Raw genomic sequence first — 22395 nt, forward strand, 5'->3', positions numbered from 1 at the left:
GAAAAATGAAGTGTTCATTTCTGATCAGACTGACAACACTTAGGTAAATAACACCTAAAAATAAATATGACAGGAATACAACTGGTGTGCTTATGGAATGAGTGTATACTATTTGTCCTAAGAACAACAGTACCAATGAAATAGTAAACATGATCCATCATTATACAATAACATACCAATGAAATATAGAAACCATTTAAGCATTCAGTGTAATCTGTATCACAAGAAAAATGACCTGATGCAAACTTCATTCTGATGTCCTTTGTTGAGGAGCACGAATGAATCAGTATCATCCAGCAGGTACAGTACACTATCAGGACTGAACTACAGATGACTTCGGCACTGACTGTGACTCAGAAAGTCTTCATGTTTTTTCAAATATTCTTCATATCGCTGTGTGGTATCTTCAGCAGCTTCGTTGGCCAGATGGTGCTGAGAGCCAGCGGCATCCTGTGACAACCTGGGCTTATTGTCTATGACTTACGTACCTGTCTGGTTGTGGTACTAACTGACCTGGTCTCTGGCAGATTCATTACTTTATAGTTCTGCTTGGTGCTGACTGGAATTTTGTGCAGTGTCTCCAGCAATCATGTAGGTTGACAGATATAATTGGTGAGACCCAGTTTTGATCATAGTCGCCATGGTTTAAATACAGTGAATAAGACAGTAATGGCCTTAAATAAAAGTAAAACATACAAAAAAATTATCTTGAGGGACTTATGTCACAATCATGAGAACTTGTGTATCTCAACATTGCCCGACAGACAGTATACCATGTGTTGTGATCTCAAGGTAACGGGCCAAAACATTATATTGGCTGCCCCAGCTGCTCCTGGTGTTCAAACATATCAGCATCATGTGATTGTATGTATTTCTACCATTAACAAAAGTGGAACTTATTCATGTACATCTGTGTGTGTGTGTGTGTGTGTGTGTGTGTGTGGATGTATGAGCATATAAAACCATTATGTATTAAACTCCCCGAGAGCCAACAGCTGCAGCTTGTTATTAAAGTTCTAATGTGATGTGCAGATGTGTGTCAGTGCAGAAATGCCAACAGAGCAGCGAGCCAATGTACCAACATGGAGCTCTTCACCCACAGAAACATTTCATACATAGTGAGTCTACCCAGGTCGAGGGACTCTGCCAGGCTGATCTGTAGACGCCTCATCCTGGACTGGGCTTTACTCCTCTTGTGCCTGCCAGCCAGAGCAGCAGAAGAAAGAAAGGGTCACACACAGATATTGAGGTGAATCATCAAGATTCCTTACAGATGCTTGTGCTTTCTCCAACTTTTTCCTAATGATCCATATCAAAATACACAACTATAGTATTAAAGGGCTTTCAGGAAGGGCACAACACATAGAAAAGAATGGGTTTGATAGCAGAGCGCAGCGCCCACTGCGTCCTATCTAAAAAGGGATTAACACTGATCCATGCTCATCAGTCTGAAAAAAGTTTTCACATTTCTGGAAATGCTGAAAAGATGTGGGCAAGACTTTTGTGTGGAATATGACTAATGAGTTGGCTTTGAGGGCAGCATGGTGACACAGTGGTTAGCACTGTCATCTCAGAGCAAGAAGGCTCTGTGTTCGAACCACAGCTGACCCATTGAATCAGTTTTCAAAATTGCTGCCAATTAATAATCAGCTTCACAGACTAGCTTGGTTTCTGGGAAAGAACTAACAGGAACATCTGGCGTCAGCAGGGGCTAAATTGCCACTAAGGGTGTGTGTGGTTGTCTGTCTCTAAGTGTCAGCCCTGTGATAGACTGGTGACCTGTCCATGGTGTACCCCGCCTCTCCCCCAATGTCAACTGAGATTGGCTCCAGCCCCCCCACACCCTCTTCAGGATAAGTGGTATAGATAATGGATGGTGCTGGCTTTGCTTCATATCACAGTCTACTAATGCATTTTTTAAACAAGCTTAAATGTTAAAGAAAACACATCACACCATTAAAAGTGTAAAAAACTGATCTATGAAAACAATTACCAAAAAAGTCTATTACTTAGTTCTATTTAAATCCCTGTACTAGGGTGAGGTAGTGTCATATAATTAAAGGTTTTTTGAAACTCTAAGATGAGCATATCATATAAAAAATAAAAATTATAGTTCCATTAACAGCTTATACAGGCTACAATATCTATTAAAACCTAGAATACAAAAGTGTTAATTAGAAAGACTAGCACACTGGTAATTTCTTGGAGCCATATTGGAGCGAAAAATGTTTGATGTGAGGGTGGCACAAGAGAAAACCACGTGCTAATGCAGGTCATGATATACCCAGTAGGTCACAGGGCCTTCTGAACATCACATTTATTCACTTGCAAACAAGAAAACCAGTGGGAATTGTGTGGCTAGCTGGCTTTTTTTTTTTAGCTACTTTGTCTGTCCACAGCTTTAACCCAGACTAGAATATCTCAGCAAATACTGGATTACCTTAAATATCTGAAAAGACATTCATGGTGCCAACCAGTAAAAATAAACATGGGGGAGAGCAAAAACAGTGACGGGGGAGAGACAGGGACGTTTCACATTTGTTGGACTTTTATGGACAAGCTTCTGATTGAGCCAACCTAGAGCAACATGTTGAGGAATTCACAGTTAAACAAATGAAGTTGTTGTTATTGTTGTCGGCATATGGCTCACATTTCAATTAAATATTTGCATGCGTGGCAGTTTAGGACATCAACAGTGTTCACAGATGGACACATGTTAATTACAAACATGAATGTGAACCATTAACAGAAAAAGATCTGATCTGACACCCACCCACACCCACACACACACACACACAAACAACAGAATTGAGCACTATAGCCTGTAATGTGAACATAACCTCTGTTGCAAAATATGCAGGCAACGTGGGCCAATAATCGTCAACAATTTAAAAAGTTAATATTAGCATGCTAACATCCCTGCATCAGGTTCAGTTTTATTGTCTTTACAGTCTGTATATACAGTATGTATGACATACAGGGAAATGAAATGTTATTCCTTGTGGGCCACAGAACGACATAGAAGAGACATTAAAGATGAGTGCAAAATAAATAACAGACTGTGAACTATACAGTAAATTAAAACATACAGACACAGTGTTAAAGGTACTGCTAACATTAGCAGCAAAAACTTGGATGTAAGCTCCAGTGTATTTTCTCCTCTTGTAGTAAAGATAACATGCTGGTGAAATTTCTACAAAACGGTCTTTAAATTCGTATTATTAAAGCCACCTGCAATGTCAAAAATATCTGTTGGTTTGTGTTGTTTGCTGATTACTGAAGAGGCCGCTCCAGCTCTTTCAGGTAGACTGCTAAAGTAACAGAGGTGATGAACTCCACCCAGCATCAGTTGCTGACAGTCTCTGTCATTACTTGATATGACAAGAGCTCAAAAATAAGCAGGGACACAGCGAGTGCAATTTCATACTTTATGGCTAGTAAAAGTATTTGAACCTGACTATAAAGTCTCAGGATGGAAATATTTATCAAAAGCAGTACTGCCTCAGCATTATGCTGAATGTAGGGGAAGACTGGAGGAACAACTTTACACACTCTGCCACTACTGCTGAGTTTGTTCCAGTCCATTTCCACAGCAGAGCCTTGCATGAGCCTATATGCATGTTAAACCATGTTGATTTCAGAGAGTGAAATTAAATAACTCCAAATTCGACAATTAATTTGAACCATTAAAAACACTGATTTTCCTAGGATTCAATCCTAAACTGAATATATCCTTGAAATTCAAAATAAAAATGTACTGTGGCGTTTTCTTGTAAACCGTGTTTACATTTAGTCGGGTTAATTTGTGCCAGAACAAAACGGATCTGGATCCAGCAACTATTTTGATGAACCAGACATGTCGTTTACATATGAAAGAAACTGAATATATGAATAATTGTGGTAAGTTGGTTCCGAGCAACCAAAATAGTAGGAGACAGGCTCATAAAACATCATCAGGTTTCTCAAATTGATGAGATATTAACATGTGCCACCATGATACACCTGACAAAGGAAAATCCCTAAACAAACAAATGGTTAACAGCACATAACTGAAGAAAACCCAACTCAAAATAACACAACTCAAATTACAGGCACAGGTAGTGATGGTCCTCTGACACCCGAGGCTCTGACACATGCACGGTAGCTCATGAAGCAATTGTATCAAACCAATGTGCCGAGGCATGTTTTGGTCACTTGACTTGTGACGTTTGAAGCACTTGAGTGTCGTCCGAGGCACTCAACTGCTTCGGACGTCACTCAAGTACATACAAATCAGCTGATTGGTTCAGTTTGTCAAGTGAATCACTTTGGGAGGACCCAAGCTTGAAGGAAGGAATACAAGACCGCCCCAAAGTGGGGAATGAATATATATATATATATGTGTGTGTGTGTGTGTGTGTGTATAGGGAGAGAGAGAGAGAGGGAGAGAATAGATCAACTATCAAGCTAGATATACATATCCAGATAACAGTTAGTGCAAGCACACCCTCTTTACCCACATTACCCATGAACCTCTTTACCAATGAACCCCAAAACATACTTTGCCAAAGCCCATAATATACCGTATTTTCTGCACCATAAGGCGCACCGTATTATAAGGCGCATGCTAAAACGTAACGGAAGCAAAACAGTGAGTTTAGTTGAACTTTATTCTACTATTTAACAATACACTCACATTATTTTTAATCAATCTTCTCCCACAAATCCACTTCCGAACCATAGATTCATTGATTTTGAATTCTTTTGCAGCTGCTCTATTCCCATTTACAACCGCGTAACTGATAGCCTGTAGTTTGAATTGTGCCTCGTAAGCATGTCTCTTCACTGGTGCCATTTTCAGGGGTCCTTAGACCGGTTTAGACTGGTTTATCGCTGCCAGCGTACGTAGTGTACGTATTATGTCCCTGTGTCAGCGGGAAATGGTCCAACAGTCAATCAAGCAGAGCGCTTACCAAAGTCACACAACAACATTTTTACAGATTTTGGAACTCAGTGCACACATAAGGCGCACCAGTTTATCAGGCGCACGGCTGATTTTTGAGAAAATTTAAGGCTCTTAGGTACGCCTTATAGTTTGGAAAATACGGTAATCTGTATTTGCACCAGTCCCATGTGAAAATGACATCTGTCTGAATTTGTAGACCACATCTCATGAATGTAGCAGCACCTTTTAAATGTTTCATAACACAAAATACAAATGAAAAGTATATAGGGTTACAATCAGACATGCCAAATAAGAAACATGGTCTTCAACATGTGTCCATGTTTATTTTATATTTTACTGTGGCAGCTTGAAACCATACAACCATGTAGTGTAGTCGAACAGGAATGTGCATGGTGAATCAAATCCCAAACAATCCATGAACCAATAAGTGACACGTGTTGACTGCACTTCATTTTACTGACCACTAGATGTCCTACTCGAGAACTGTGTCATTGAGACCTCGAGTAATGAACCATTTTTGTGAATACTGTGTCGAAGCTTCAACAAAGCCTCGATCAACCATCACCAGGCCCAGGCCTGCACATAGAGTACTGCCTCCCCAGCTGCTCCACAGCAACTGCTTAAATAGCACCATAGTATGGATCAACCCTCCCCCCAACTACACCATTTCCCAGGTCCAATGGGTAGATAACTTTTTCCGTCAGTCCCATGGTTCAGCTGTTTGTTCTGATTTCCTCCACCATCTCTGCTTTACCTGGACTGTATAAGTACATGGAATTTGTTGTGTTCTTTTGTTACTTTGTGTTTTACCAGTAAACCGTCATTTTTTCCCCCTAGCACCTGGGTCTGCAAACTTGAATCCAACCTCAGTTCTCCCTCACCCTCCTGGTGAGGGGGGGCTACCATAACAACTTTGGCTCAACAGATCTGGTATTGTGAATATTGACTGCCTGGCACTGATAACCTATAAAACACAGGACCATCATTAGTGTTATTGGTTACATCTGAGCTGTTCCTGCTATGACACGTTAAGGACTGAAGAGGTTTCTCTACAACAATGACCAAGGTTCTTTGCCATGACAGAAAATAAGTTTCTTTCTCTCAGAAGTTAAATATCACAGATTCAACATTTGCCTAAATTTGGTTGTGTAGCCGCTGGAGCCAATGTGAAAAGCTGGCGATCTGTTACAAGGTGTGCCTTTAAATAACAGCAATTTACTAGTGTATGATGAACCACTGGGCTCTTAGACTTTCGTGACTGGTAACATTACAGCTGAACACTTCAGTGATTAGGTCCTCTTCTGGGGTTGCAGGTGTGCTAATCAGTGAAACAGGCTGCTCTAGTTTTTGGTTAGAAAAAAAAAAAAGCTCAGGACGTGGTGAATTGGGCTGCCACCCTCATACAGTATTAGAAATCTACTGTCTATACCAGACCTGGACATTTTACGGCCCACAGGCCAGATGCGGCCATTGACAAGCGTCATCTGGCCTATGAGATCAAAACAAATCCAAATGAAAATGTAGCTGATCATTTTTGGTTAACATCCTATGAAATTCTGTAAACCTTTTTGTCCCTAAAATTAATTCCGGAGAAATACACAGTGCACAAATGAAAACATCATTTAAGTCTAACATCTCTGTGACATTTGAGCACATGCAAGAACGAATGGTTAGCTAGGATGCAGGCGCTATGCATGCAACAAAATGAGTAGCAGAAAGAGAAGTGCTCAATGCGGGATGTTTAATGTGTGAACTACTAAATATTTCTTCACCAAAGTAGCTGGTAAAGCATTGGTTGACAACCAGTCAACCAATGCTTTACCAGCTACTTTTCAACCAGTCAACCAAGCATTGTGCTTAAAAACTTTTTAAAGACTACAGTTTGAGTTGACACTTTGAGACAAAATATGGTGAAAAAATGCCAGAATCTGTTACTGTCTAAATGCCTTTATAGATGTATTCACATCATCTTTTTTGTTCAGAAAATGTATTTCCTTGAATTAATATGCAGGCAAAACAGGTGCAACAAACTGAGTAATCAAAATCTGCTTGATGTATTTTTCTTAGCAGAAATTAAATGTAGAACATGCCTTTTTTTGACTGCATGGGTGTGGCCCCTGATGCTGTGGCAGATTTCTGATGTGGTCCTTTGTAGAAAAATATTGCCCATCCCTGGTCTACACTCTACTGTACAACCCACTCAACTCTGGCAATGGTTTTTTATTTGGACTATGTCCTTAGTAAGAAGTAAATGTAAGCAACTGTAACGAACTGTTGACAGTGAGGATTATCCAGAGTATTGGGGACACAGTTTCTGAAGAGACACATTACTACTGAGCATTTCAAAAATAACTGCCTAATGCTGTGAGCATTACAAATAAAATCCCATCCATCACTGTTGTATTAAGGTCAAAACATAACTCAAATCCTTGATATATAAAAAAACAAAAAATAAAACCATATTTTTACTACTACAACTTTGTTTTGTAATTTGGGTGAAAAGAACTTTTCCAATTTTTGGCGAACCATCACGAACCACGCTCAACAGAGGGCAGAGAGCCCACAGGTTTTCAGTCAGCTAATAGTGCATGGGACACCCTTAACCAAAAAGGGGTCAGTGATTAGTGTGTGCTTGATAAGAAATCCAGTCTTAAGGCTCGAAGACTGATGCAATTGTTAATGTCTTTTCCTTGAAACACTTTTGCATTAAAAGGTGTAATGAGCATCACAGGGCTGTTGATGAGGCCACAGACTTCAGTTCCCCATCAGGTTTTTTCTCAGGAATAGGACTATCCTCAACTGTGTAAAAATATATGTAACAAAACAAATCTAAACTCAAAAGATCCACTTACTACCTGTTAACCACATCTTGTGGTCATGTTTAGTTATCATATGACTTAAGTGTGAATCTCTGTTCATAAGGACCAAGTTGAAGTCCCATTACTTACTACTCCTGGGTTGTTCCTTGCACGGAGACAGCTCCATTTGCTCTACCTGCATGTCTCTTCTCAGGATGTCTTATTTAGTGTGTGTATAGGCTGACTATAAAAGAAAATCCAGGCAGGCACTGGAAAAACATGCAAATTCCTCATAGACATGCCCTCACTGGCAAGCAGATAATCACCTTTGTCTTACACTTAGAAATATCAGAAACACAAGACAAAAGGTGCTACATGCCTGAGAGGAGCTAGTTTTGGCCATGGACACACATGAACAGTGTGAGTTGTAAAAAAGGTGCAGCAGACTGAACAGAATGCTAGAGCTGAGGTGGGACAGCATGGTCCCCTGGTGCCTGGTGCATTATATGACTTCCCATGGCACTACAGCTGATTAATATTTTATAAGATGTGTTATTCAGACAGGCAGACAAGGCAGAGGCCCTCTGTGTGTGTCCAGAGCCTTGTCCTTCAGCCATCAGCTGTGGGCTGATGTGACAGCCCACATTCCTCCTATAGTGGCAAATATCAAACTCTCTTCCAAAGTCACTTAGCTGTCAGATTAGTTTTCTGTAGTTCTGAAAAATTGCCTGTCTCACCATTCCACTTTGTACATATGCATAAATCTCAGAAACTGATACTGATGATATTATTTACGGACCCTTGTAGGCTCACTTGTAGAGTTTGGCATTTTACTACAGACAGGAGCTCTTCATTTTGTGTAGTGTAACATAATGAAATGTCTCTACAACTGTGGAATAATAATCATCTAACAATAATCCAGAGATAAAACTACTTATTTTATTCCTGTCTGTCCCAGTGTCCTGTCTGATACCATAACTTGGGGTGCCAAAGTCAGACATTTAAAAATTCTAAACACAGAATGAAGAACAATGTTACTTAAACCATTACAGTACAAACAAAAGCAATAGTTAAAACTTCAAAGCACCACAGTGTCATACTGTACATACTGTAGCTTCCTGTTGTTGTTGATCTGCTGTTTCAGTCTGTGATCAAACAATACAGATAAGTCCATGTAACACTTATCTCAACTTTCCATATATAAAATTAAAGCGACAATATGTAATATTTCAATTGTTTTATGGAACTATGCCCAAAAAACCTATCTTAATGAGGAGAGTTGCTGTTGAAGGCTCCTGTGACCCAGATTAATCAAACAGAATGGCAGATGAGCTCGTCTAAAGGGTTTTGACCAGGATAACACCCTTAACCAATGAGAGAAGTCCACCGCCAGGGGTGGGAGCTCACGGCTGTCAATCAATATGTGAATGTGCTTTGGCTCTATTGACATGGTCACAGTCTAAGAGGCAGCTGATTTCAGTGTTATCTGAAGCAGCTACATGAAAAAGGACAAGAAATGAGAGTTTTGAAGAGAAGGAAGAAAAGAAACCAACACAGTTTGAGTTGGATCATAGAGTTATATCGAAATGTTTTCAGCCAATGGAGAGGGATTTACAAACAGATGTTGATTTGGCATTTTTTCTGCCTGACTGGTATGTTGTGAATATATTATTTACAGCAGTACAATAAGGATGCAAACCATTACCCTTTGTGCTTGTAGCTAAATCATGCCAGAAGGCATCATGTGCACTCCCACTGTGACTGTAACAGCAGCTGGCTAAGCTAAGGATGTCACTGTGTTGCTACTTTGAGTTATAATAATCCAGGCCAGTTTAATCCCCATCCACCAGGTCAACCCGTTGCAGCTGTCAAATCAATTTGTGTCTGTGAATTACATTATGTTGATGGCCACCAGTTGAATGTGTTGTAGTCTACAGTAATTTGGCGATTTTATTTTATTTTTTTTTTACCTGGAGTTTGGTGCCTGCTATGGCAGCAATGATGTTACTTTGCTATAGGCTACTCTCTTCAGTTACTGCAGTGATGTGCCTACTTGACATATTTTAGATTTTATTTCAGGCATGTTTTGCAACATCATGTGTCCTATATGTGAGAAAGTGACAAAGTATTTTTTCTGTGACGTAACCTTTTCAGAGCGCACGCTTTCTTTCTCTGCTGATGTTCACAAACTGTGCTGGCTGTAAATGTATCATGTTCACCTGTTCTGTAGTGCTGTGTTTACTGTAGACATGAAGCAGGCCAGTGAGCTCAGTGAGACACATTATTTTAGTGCCCACCAGCTAAATGCTGCCCACTAACTTTGTGAGGGAGCATTTAGCAAAACAGTTATGACAGAGAAAAAAAGAGCTATCTTCCTAACCTGGCTATGGCACGTATGCAGCAGCGGGATATGCTGATGAACGATGAGGAGGAGGCTCTGGTTTGTAAGGTGATCTCAGTGCTCCTCAGAAGGTCATTTGTCTTCAGCAGCAGCAGCATCTGACGGGGTACTCGGTTCAACAACCTGCTGATCTGTGGCAGGTACAACGATGCATTGGTCTGTATCTCAACATCCTGTCAAGGGAGACAGACAACATCACTTTACTGGTTAAATTATGTATAATTCAAAGACCTTGTACAATCACACTGACAAGAGGCGCCATTCACCAACATCTTCCTAGGTGTTTTCTTAAATTTCTTCCTAGGTTGTTCTTAAAAAGGTCATAAGAAAAGGGGGATGTGTGTTTCATGAACATCAGCCTAACACTCCATTTCTCACAGTGGTGTACTGATAAACATCAACAGCTGAATGTCAAAACAACAAAAGGACAGGTCAGTGGTGCACCCAAGACACTGTACGGGATTGATCCCCATCTTCAAAGCAGCTGAACAACAACAACAGTAATAGTTCCAGACATACCACCTCCAAAATCACTAGCCTGCCCACCTGACCTCCCAGATCTTAGCAACAGAGCCATCACATGCTTAGCACTCATCACAGCAAATGACACCGATCACTCCATCTTTACTGCCTTTTCTAAAATGGAGAAGAGCCTGCTTTGCCTGAAGCTTTGTGCCTCCTGCCATAGCAGCTACATAGAGATGTACTGTATACAGTAAATGGCACATTGTTATTTTGGTCTAAGGTGAACTAGAAGTATTCCCTGATAATGGGAGTACATAGGATGGAAAGGGCAGGAGGAAGAAGAAATGATGAGGTTCAGACTAACACAGGAGGGAGAGATGAGAGATAAAGGGAGGCAGGAAGGAAGGGAAAGAAAAAAACAAAAGGGGAAGGATCAGGAGATTAAAAAAATAGTACTGAGTTTTGCCTCAGCTGAAATGTCAGCATACAGTAACTGAGAGCAGAAATAGAAAGAAGAAATGGAGAAGCCAGAGAAAGACAAGAGCAATGATGTTTGCCTCCATGACAACAGTTCTTTTTGATGTGGAATACGGTTGCTTGAGCCTCCATGTGCGCAGCAATGCCCTGCTCTACTTCACTTCAAAGGCCTCTCCTTGGTGCACATCAACAGGCCTAAATTACACTATTAGTTATGGAACAAGGTGTACTGCGAGCTTACAAACAGTCATTTAGCAACCTTTAGACAGGAAGAATCAGGAGGTGCACAGGACATTACAGGAGTGAACTGTGAAATTACAAGTTAATTGGAAACATGAGGGAAGAAATACTTTTTTATATCATCTGGTTAGTGGCATTGCAGAGCAGTTTGGTTTATTTTTAACCATTACCAGCTCACATTAATATCACATTCAAATGTACACTTACATGTACAGTCACCTACAACTGGACACTGGGAGTCGCTCAGTATAATCTGCAATTACTATATCTTAAAGAAAGGAAACAATAGATTTATAAAGATGACATGTATACAATCAGAAAACAAAAGAATAAGAGGTAGTTCTTGCACTAATTTTGCTGAGCTATGGATGATATTTAGCAGCACAAAAAACAGTAAGCACTCAACTTACCAATGGCGCTTTAAAAGAAAATCTTTTAAAGAAAAGGAAGACAAGAGGTGAAGCTAAGTGGAGCAGTAATGACCTCGTGAAGTAATAGGACTGCAGGTAGAGAAGCACACATTGTACTGCTTCTTTAGATGGATGACCTCATGACTGTTGTCAGGTAAGTGCTGTACCCTGTCTCCTCATAGGTACAGTACGTTTTTACACAACAGATTTTACACAATCACTGCTACATTACAAGAGACCATCAGAAGCATCTCAGTGGGACTCCCGTATGTGTCAAGACCAATAGAACATCTAACCACAGTCTTCATGTCACAGGCAGTCAGCCTTTTCAGAAAAAGTTCAGCTTCTAAAGAAATCTGCTGGCACACCCCAAAGGCAGCACCCCATGAGAGGAAATCTCTGTCACATCATCCATTGGAGAGAGGTCAAACATCACTGACCAGGAAAAAGTGAATGGGCAGAGAAAGAACAAGGAGAACATTCACATCTGATGCCATAACACTGAAGCCATCTTTGAGCCCTACTCCCCCATATGCAACCACCTGTTATCATGTGACTGAAGTTCCATACTTAGGTTACAGGATGATACCTGAACCATCTCCATGATAACTGAACAATTCAAGCCTCTGATAAAAGGAAATCCTTTATCATTGCATAAATGTTTTATAAAATATTTACATTTTATTAGAAAAATCCATTTCTTTAATTTTGAGTTTTTGTTGTTATAGAACGAACTGCATAGAAACAAGGAACATCATAACTTTTTCATAGCCCTAAATATGTATTTCTCTAGCATGTGTGCGTGTGACAGCAGCATTGTCAGAGCTGTCAGTCCAGATAAACAAAGAGCTGACAGGCAACTGAGAGAGACAGGCAGCTAGTCAACATCTCATCACAGATAAACTCTGTCTCTGCTCACTGTCCTTCTGTCTGTCTCATGCCCACAGGAAGTGATGTGAATTAACAACACTGATGCAACAAAGAAACACACAAACATCAAACTAAAATTTGTCCACACAGCTACTAAAAAACATGCACAAACGTGCCCACACGCAAGTCCTAGAGTATTATGCGTCGATGAAAAAGGACAAAGGTCTATCTCATGAGGACATAAACCACACATACTTATAACATCACCTGCCTGTATTAGAGTGAGAGTACAAATCAGCTAATATTGATATTAAACGCTGAGGCAAACAGTTTTTTATTCTGGCTGTTATTCTGGCTTTGTGGCACTCGTACCGTAGTTTTAATTTGATTTCATTATAAATCCATTTCAAATTATCACAAGGTTCACTGCCTTTGTAACAATATGCATATTACACAGACTTCCTTAAACAACTGCCCAGAGGAAATACACAATTTTTAAGATATGGTCATCCAACTGAGATTAGGTCCACACTAAAATGACTAAAAATAAAAACTATATGTGTGAAAATGACATGGTCAATCCAGCATTTTAAGGTGGTTTCCATTCACACTTAAACAACAACACAAATCTGATCAGGTCATAAAAAATAGCTGTTAACGGGGTGAACAGTGACTCCTGTACTGCATCACTGAGACACCGATCAAATCACTCTTCTATGATTGCAAACTCATCTGGTAAATTAAATATTATTGCATGTTAAAACAGCATCTGTATTGTATGACCAGCTATACTGACATTTATAATATGTGATCACAGAATAGACAAGAGGTGACAAAGTTTTCTTTTTAACTCTACCGCTACTTGGCCTCTGATCACATTAGAGCTGTTTTTCACCATTGCTTTTCTTATCCTCTGGACGTAGTCTCCAAGTCTAAATCCAGTGGGTTAAGGTTACATTATGTCTGATGGGCATGAGTGGAGCCAATCTGATTGGCCACCCCCTGATGTCACCCCTGCTATGGTCAAAATGTGAAGCTTGTCAGTATTAATGAATGAAAAATGGGAAACAATGACACATTGTTGCCTTAAATACAACTAACATTTTTCTGGTAGCTTTATGACAAATTTTGGTCAAATAATTTTTATATTACATGCAGCATATTTGCATTCATTTCTCCAATTATGTTGGTGAGGAGATGAGCTGCCTCATTTGGGTGGGGGTTTGTGCCCTGGCCTGGTCACCATGTCCAAAATTTTCTAGATCTGCCCCTATTAATGGAAACCCCTATACATCTGTAGTGAATGTACATATTTGCCCACCCTGTCCTCCACACCCTAAGCTCAGTCTCCACCTGGTGTAGACAGCTGCTAATAATACTAGTGCTAATAACATTAATGGTGGCTCACTTTTGTTCCACTGTCCCAGTAAGCCATGATGATGTGACAGTATGACTGCATACACAAAACTGCACCTAACATACTAACAAAGTTAACTGCTGTTGAGTAAACAATTCACCGACAAAGACAGAACTGCACTGCAAAAAATGAACTGCACTGACAGATTAGTGGGATCGGATTAGCAGGCTAGCTGGTTGACCACAGTCTAGTGCATTGTACAAACAAAGTGGAAACCACAATGGAACTGTCTCAGGAAAAAAATGACTGTATATTCTATACTTAGAACCTGTCAACCAGTGATATCAATCAACCTCTACTTGCAGACAATAAAGACTTAAAATATGAAAAAGAAAAAAACTAATCTAAAAACAAGCTAATCCATCCAGTCTGGGTAGATGCCACTTGGCCTCTATTGTAAACTGTGCAGTGTCATTAAGCATAATTAGCTAATGCAGGACAGTTACATATGACGCATTTTCAGAAGATTGGGTTGTAGCATCCTGACTCATTTTCCTTGAATAACTCTGTCCAAGCTTGCTCCCACCTCTCCCTTTTGTTCTTTATTTACATAAAAAACAAAACCAAGAGTTACCAGGCTAAAGACATAAACAGAACATAATACCCCATCACAAACCCTCAGCCACCCCCACTCCAAATAACATGGGGCTGGGAGTTCTGAAGTGCTCTGCTGAGTCCTGCTTGGGGAATAACAATTAGTAGCAATTATAGGAGGTTGGTTAGCAGGCTCACAGCTGTCAGCAGGACACAGAGAAGGCGACAGTGCTCTCATTTGCATCTGAAAGCTTCAATAAGGACATATTGTATTGTGAGTGGTGCGATAATAGGCCACGCAAAAGGCAAAGGGAATGCAGCTGGGAGGAGGTGGAATCTCTGGTGATTTTTCTATTCTCCCCAGTGTATTACAGAGTCAGCAGGATGATTTCGTACAGCAGCCAGCAGACATTAGAAAATGGTGGGCAGAGACAGAGGAAGAGAGAAGGAATATCAGAATCTATTGTAAGATCTTGTGCTATTTTATTCTGCCGAGTAAGAAAATACTATATTGGGGGATCAATAAAGTCCTACCTACCTACCTACCTACAGGTGTAGTCAGAGCAGTAAATAAGTTGTAAATGTATGTCGACTACTACTGCAGGTAGCCAGTTTTGAGACTTTTCAGTCAGAAATGTGAATGATGTCAGTACACTAAATATTTTTTCTTGGGATATGGGTGAAGGAGTGATGATGTTCTGCCCCATTAGTGAGGCAGCTTTCTCAGGTAATAATAACTTACAGAGCAACCTTAATAGTCACTAGGCTGATTGTTGAACAGCATCTGGAATCCTCTCTCCCCACAACATTCTAGCATCTGCTTTGGGGGGCTGCATCCGACATTTTTTTCTACTTCCTGGAACAGACAGTTGGGCAGTCAAGCCTGCTTTACACAGTGATTGGCCAGGTTTGGCAGTAGGCACTCAACTCCACTCACAGACTGCCTTTTTCATTCATATGCTAAGAGAGTAAACTAAAGACTAAAAGTTTGAAGCCCTGATAGCATCCACTTGAGGGCTTAAATATATATTACATATCATGATATAGTAAATATTCTGCTAAGTCAAATAAAAAGCCTCTTAGAGAAATGAAAGTGGAAATGGAGATGAATCTGAAAAACAAAACTGCCACCATTCTTAATCAACAAACATAATGTTATGTTTATAGAAAAAGAGAGTTTAAATATAACAGTATTATGCTAAGTTCAGCTAAAGACCTATGATACCTTGTCCGTAAACAAACACAGCTGTGTTTCTATCATGCCAAGTGTCGCTGATACTCAGATGTACACAGGTCACTGTACTGAACTCCCACAGCATGGGAACGTAGCATGACTAGTCACTGAATTACCTGGATGCAGACAATTTACTGAACACAGCCTGAAGCTAGGCTGGGATATAAAAAGACAGTGAGGCAGCTTGCAGACAACAAGGGGGGGGGTTCATCAACCTAATCGTGATTGACAATTTAGAGAAAATTACTTATTACTCTATATTTATTTTATAAATACAACTTTGTACATTTACCCATCTACTGTACTTAAGCACAATTTTGAGGTATCTGTACTTTGAGTATTTTCATTTTATACTTCTTACGTTGACTTCATTACATTTTAGGGGCAAATACTGTACTTTTTACTCTACAACATTTATTTGATAACTTTAGTTACTAGTTCACTAGTTCCACTTCAGAGACATTTTAATATTTATATTTGCATACAAAAATACTCGGCTAAAAGCTATACATTGTCTAACACAGTTCATACTCAAAAAAAGTTCAGTGAACCTCTGTAACAGGCCTCAACATTTGCCCTCTGTGAATTCCAGGATCTATGAATGTTCAAATATAGGCAAATGTGCCTACAACACTCCCTACCCCCTTTTATTTTTTGCTCATTATTTGATCCAAAAAGCAATCTAGCAAGAATCTGTAGATTGGTGTTTTAGCGCGAGGCTAACCATTATTTTTAGCAGTGAGCCAAAGGCAGCTTAGTTGTTAAACCTCTGCAACATCTCATACCATCTCATATCATTTGATAAGATGTCATTATCGCTTCCTTTTTTTCAGTTGATCCAAAAATCAATCTAGTAACATTTCCAGAAGACCAGAAGCTTGTGTTATTAGCAGGTGGCGAACTGTTCCCCCCCCCAAAAAGCAATCTAGCAAGAATCTGTAGATTGGTGTTTTAGCGCGAGGCTAACCATTAGTTTTAGCAGTGAGCCAATGTCGAAGTGTCCTTGGGTGAGACACTGAACCCCCCTTTTGCACCTGATGGTTAGAGCCATTGGTTCTGTACTGGAAACAAATTCCTTGTGTGTAACATGCTTAGCCAATAAAGGTGATTATCCTGATTAAAAGCCCACTAAAGAGGAGAGAAATTATACCATTTGAGCTGCTGGAAATCAGCTTTTAATGTGAAATGTCTGTGCATGAAGTGTTGGTGTAGCTTAACAGTGATCAAAAACTGCAAAGTAAGAGAAACTGGAATGAGTGAGAACAGAAAGTCTGTTAGGTGTGTGCGAATGCAACAATTAACAACAAAAAGATTCAACAGCAGATTACAGTAAAACAGGAGCAGGTCAGAAAACATGAAACCGATTTAGGGCTAGATGATAAATCAAATTAACGATATTAATTTGAATGTGTACTTCTGCACAATGTATATAACGTGAACACTGAGTTATTACAGCTTGTAGAAAAAGGCTAGATGCCTCTGGCCCTCTCATTGTGCATCTGATGGTTGCATCTGTGAGTGGGACAAAATGAAAAATGACACTGATGTGTGCTCGTGATTTGTGTTTACTAACAAAGTACAGTATCAAAGACACAGCGGCTGGATGAACAGTGTGTAGATTCAACTTTGTTCAGTCTGTCCCTCTGACCAAACTGGCTAATGTTAGCTATTGGTAAGAAACAAACAGTAGGAGCAGATGAAATATTGTGTCAACTTTCCTACTATTTGTGCTAAAACCGAAAATTAAAGTGCATAACAATGCTCTGTTTAGTTGAAGAAGTGAAGCAGCCCATAGCTGTGTAGGTTAAATCTTTAGGGTTTTTTTTTATTTATTATATGGAGGTGATTGTGGTTAGAGGTTCGAATCACGGTGCCTGCAGTCCACATGTCGAAGTGTCCTTGGGCAAGACACTGAACCCCCAAGTTGCCCCCGATGGTTAGAGCCATTGGTGTGAGTTTGCGCCGCAGATGGCTGCCTTGGTTCTGTACCGGAAACAAATTCCTTGTGTGTAACATACTTGGCCAAATAAAGCGATTATCCTTATTTAACATTCATAATGATGACAGCTTTGCAAGTGGTTCAGGTCTTTTATTATTCTTGATCAATTGCAATGTACACTGAGTTCTAAACCAAAAGGACATTTCAAAATGGTTTAGACGGTAAAAATTAAAGACTGTATTTTTTGCCTAGCCTTCGGCAAAATGTCCTTGACTTTTCAAACCAGCGCCACCATATTATGCACTAATTACTTTGTTCTCCAATGTTTAGAAGAAAAACATTCATTAAAAAAGAAATATTCCTGCAAGTGAAAGAAAGGTGGCAAAAAGCCAGAGCGCTAAAGCACTCAACATTTGCTGCTCACATGTGATTGCATTAACACTAATGGAATGCATCATCAGTTGTTAGAAGCAGGCTTAAAATTGATCTGTGCATAAAAGAGTGGATAGAGAGTAAAAAAATAGAAGAGAGCAACAACAAAGGACAGAAACGAGGAGATGTCAGAAAGGGTTATGAAGACAAAGCAAAGCAGATGAGTGCTTGTGGCCACACAAATGTCCCCAAATATCTTCTGAACGCCAGAGTGCTACAAAATCAGCAAGTGTGTTCAAGTACAGGGCTGGAGAGGGGAGTCTGCCTAATGGTGGGTGTGTGTGCGCCTGTGCATGTCTCTCTATGATTGTGAGGACAAATTCTGGTGTGAAACCATGGCCGTGAGGATATTTTGACCAGTCCTTACTTCAAAGAGCTGTCTGAGGATTAACACTTGGTTTTAGAATTGAGGTTAGAATTAGGTTTGTGTGTGTGTGTGTGTATGCATATCCATAAAACAGGAAACATAAATGACAGACAGGCGGCCTGTACTGATGGGAGCTTACGTCTCAGCTGAAGTGGGAGAGACGAAGAAAAATATACCTTATCTATACACATTCTCACACTGAAATACAACTATAATGGTAATGAATTCATAAAAGCACACACACACAAGAATTCACTAAATAATCAGCAACCTGACAAAGAAAAAAGATACACCTAAGCTCTCCCTAGAACTATCTAGCATCTTTGCAAAGATCTGATGGATTGTTTTCCATTGAAACCACCTTCTAAAGCTGTTTGTCAAACCAGGAAGTACCTGTTTTTAAAATGCTGTGCCACTTTCAAACCATAAACATGGTTTCATTTTTTTGCCTGAGCCACCAACTGCTGCACCCCTGTTGTGCAGATGGACTGGCTCTGTTCAAATGAATAAGGGGGGTGCGTTTTTTTTCATGCAAGGCCAATGCTAGTCTGAATGCAGCCTAATGAGGTCTACATGCTACAACGCGTCACTACGTACGACGCACCCTCTGTGCCTGTCACTGTGTTCATACTCACAGTGCGAGGATTTGTGGAGCTGCCACTGCACTCTGGCACAGTAGAGGGAATGAAATTCTGGATGATGAGGAGAAAGAGGAGTTGTTGTGTTTGCAGTAGTTACTGAATGTGGAACAGTAAATAGGCTGAGGATATAAAGGCCTACACTTAATAATCATTAAGCATGCTACCTTGAGTTGATGTAGCCTGCTAGGCTCAGTATCTATTGGACAGGGAAGGAGATTCCAACTCCTCACTCCTCTACAGTCGAAAGTGGGCAGTGCATGTCATCCAATATTTTGAAGAATTTAAAACTTTCTAGACTTCACCTCCTTTTGTTGTTTGGGCATGAAGTAATTTTTTCCTCAGGATTTTCCACTGTACTCTGACTTGTTCCACTACATGTTGAGAAACCTGCCTCCCCTAACTTGTCCACTACTTATTTGTAGCAGTCAGCATTTCCATGCTTTCTCCATCTAAATACGAGTATGTTTACCGAAAGTCAAAATTCTGCCCCTTCATCGATCTACACAGTACTGTACACTATATGTGGTTTACTGGGCTATTTTTAAATTTGTATCAGGATCAGACAAAATTAGAATATTATCAGTATTTTTTGGTGCTATTTCTGGCTGGATGTAACATCAACTCCTTACCTTATGCTTCCCCAAAAACATATTTCATTTTGAGAGCTACAAAATAAGACAAGGAGTTGTGTGTACTGGACCCTTCCAATTCTGCCTTGTACTGCCCATGGTGTGTGAGGGGGTGGCACACTGTTTGTAATACTTTAGCCAGCTTGAAAATGTTGCATAAGAGAGGTATATAAATAAACTCCCTCAAGCACAGATGGCATTGTGGAACCCCTCAGAGTAAAGGAACACTTACACACACACACAAACCAGTTTTATACTGGGAGATTCTAAAAACAGAAGAAAATCCAGTTTTAATCATTTTAATGTTCAGTGTTGAGAATATCACTAAAAATTAACCTGCTACACTACATAACCAATAGTACAGTATGCGGACACTCCAAACTCACAGTCATTAATGTATTGCTATAGCAGCCTCTACTTTTCAGGTTTCAGTTCTTGAACCAGATGTTGACTCTAGCTGCAAAAATTCACACCCATTCAGCCACAAAAGCATCAGTGAGGTCCACACTAATGGTCAATGAAGTACAGTAAGTGTGCATCACAAAGTTGAAAACAAAGTTGAGTTCCTATATGCTAAAATCGCTTCACAGTCCAGCCCTGTCACTGAGGGCTTGGGCCACAGCCATTGCAAACAGGCCCAGACCCACTACATGATATGGGCAAACTGGGTTTGTAGCTGATGTTTACACAACTCTGACCCATATCACATATTACCCTGATGTGACTGAGGTATTCACTGCAGAGGCTAAAAAAAATGGGAAACCTGATTTGGTTCAATATTAGTAAGCATATGGTTAACCAGCTGACAGTAATAGCAGCCTTTCATATCTTCCTGTTTTTATGTTAACCAGTATTAATCACAAAATGACGAGTCTACACAACAGTCCTCTGACTCCCGCCACATGTAGCTGCTGCCATTCCAGCTTGTTTAGTGGTGTGTTGTGGTTGTATGCTGGGTCTATCACTGCTAGAGTAGCACATGTCTCTAATGTCTTAAATAAACTTGTGAACTATATGCTTGAATTTTCTTTTGTCTGTTGTCAGGTACTACATTTAATTACATATTTTTATTTATTTATTTTTTTTTTTTTTATTAACTTTATTTTATTGTACAAAAGGGTAAAGCCATTTTTTTCAGTTTTTTAAATACTGTACTTCTCTTCTAAAGTCTATGAAGCAGGTGAAAGAATGTTGCTGTTTTCCTAATGCACTATTAATAAACTATTTAGGAAATAAAGATAACAAGCCACACTTGCCGTATAGTAATTAAAATACGTATAGCCACAGTATTTCTTGTCACAGCTGTCAGCGCCAGCCCTCTAACATCTCACACTTCACATGTAACTGCAATCCAAAGTGTACTTGTTGTTGTTCTTCCATGTTGTGCACACACTAAAACTACAGTGACTGTGTTGATTCCTGCACAGCTAATGTGCTACTTTCACTACAGTACAGACATGAATACCTTGATCATATAGTGTTCAAACCATCCATGACATTATCATTGCAGTCTCTAGATTTCTAGACTTTACTGTTGTGTGTATGGTTTTGCTGTTTTAATATTACTTCATATTTAGTTTGTCTTTTTTTATACTGCCTGATTTGCTTTTTGAACATCTGTGAAGCTGTTTATATTGCACTGTGTACAAGTGTGTGCCTGAGATCATACCTCAGAGTGTGTGACAGGCACAGAACTGATGCCAGCACTGACGGCGGTCCAGGAGCGAGCAGTGAGCACGCAGGCAAACAGAGGGTACAAATCTCCTGCTCCCAGTCTGCGGCTGTAACGCTCCACCCTGGACATGTCGCCTTTAATCAGAGCCTGCCACAGTCGACAGTAGTCCAACCTGAAGTCTGGCTGTAGAATCTGGAGGGGAAGGGAGGGGGAATGGGTAATTAGGTGTCATTTGTTAAGAATCTGTCTATTTTAATGATAATTTATGGCAAAAGTGTAAAAGTCTAGTGTATCACTAGCGTCAGTATGTTGTGTTTACTGTAGCGTTTTCACTAAGAGTGATGTTTACATTCTATATTTTTCACAAAAACACGTTGAATCACTGAAGTCTAATGTGTCAAATGTATTCTTTCCCTCATCAAACATCTATGAAGACAACTTTATGTATTATATTAAATTTAAATGTATTTCTCATTTACCTGCTACCAGTTGTCATTTACGTTCTTGGTGTGATACCAACTTTTCAACAGAACAGCACGAAACCAACAGCACAATGTACTAAAAATGGTGATGTGTGCATGCTAGAGTCTGTGGAGCAAGTGTTTTCATTCAAAATGAGGCCACAACAGGACCCGCTCATAGTCATGAAGTATTGGCATTTCTGTCAGATAAGGCACCACTTCTCCCAGAAAATAGTTGCAATCACAAATTCTTAAGTATTCTCATGGTTATTTCTTTTGTTTGCATTGGGATGACACACACAAAAAAAAAATTAGAAAAAATCCAAATCTGATCCATTCCACACAGAACTCCAAAAATGGACTGGACAGAATTATTGACACCCTCAGCTTAATATTTGGTAGCACACCCTTTGGATAAAATAACTGAAATCTCTACTGGAATTTTGGGCCACTCTTCTTT

At 39.8% G+C, this 22395-nt stretch overlaps 1 protein-coding gene across 2 annotated transcripts in view; it reads right to left on the bottom strand.

The window, feature by feature from the left end:
* Positions 1 to 14: 14 nt before the first annotated feature.
* The window catches only part of adck1 (aarF domain containing kinase 1), an 89484-nt gene continuing 67103 nt past the window's right edge, over positions 15 to 22395 (bottom strand). Inside the window, exons 9-11 of one of the 2 annotated variants that reach the window (XM_020615725.1) lie at positions 21469 to 21666; positions 10124 to 10317; positions 15 to 1199 (exon numbers count right to left, since the gene is read on the bottom strand). In XM_020615725.1, coding sequence (XP_020471381.1) covers positions 1040 to 1199; positions 10124 to 10317; positions 21469 to 21666 — 552 coding nt within the window. In that variant the 3' untranslated portion in view covers positions 15 to 1039. Of the gene's footprint in view, positions 1200 to 8030; positions 8889 to 10123; positions 10318 to 21468; positions 21667 to 22395 lie in introns of those variants that run through there. The other variant, XM_020615726.1, reaches the window with a different exon arrangement.

This window comes from Monopterus albus, unplaced genomic scaffold, assembly GCF_001952655.1.
Source record: "Monopterus albus unplaced genomic scaffold, M_albus_1.0 scaffold169.1, whole genome shotgun sequence".
Classification (NCBI taxonomy): Eukaryota; Metazoa; Chordata; class Actinopteri; order Synbranchiformes; family Synbranchidae; genus Monopterus; species Monopterus albus.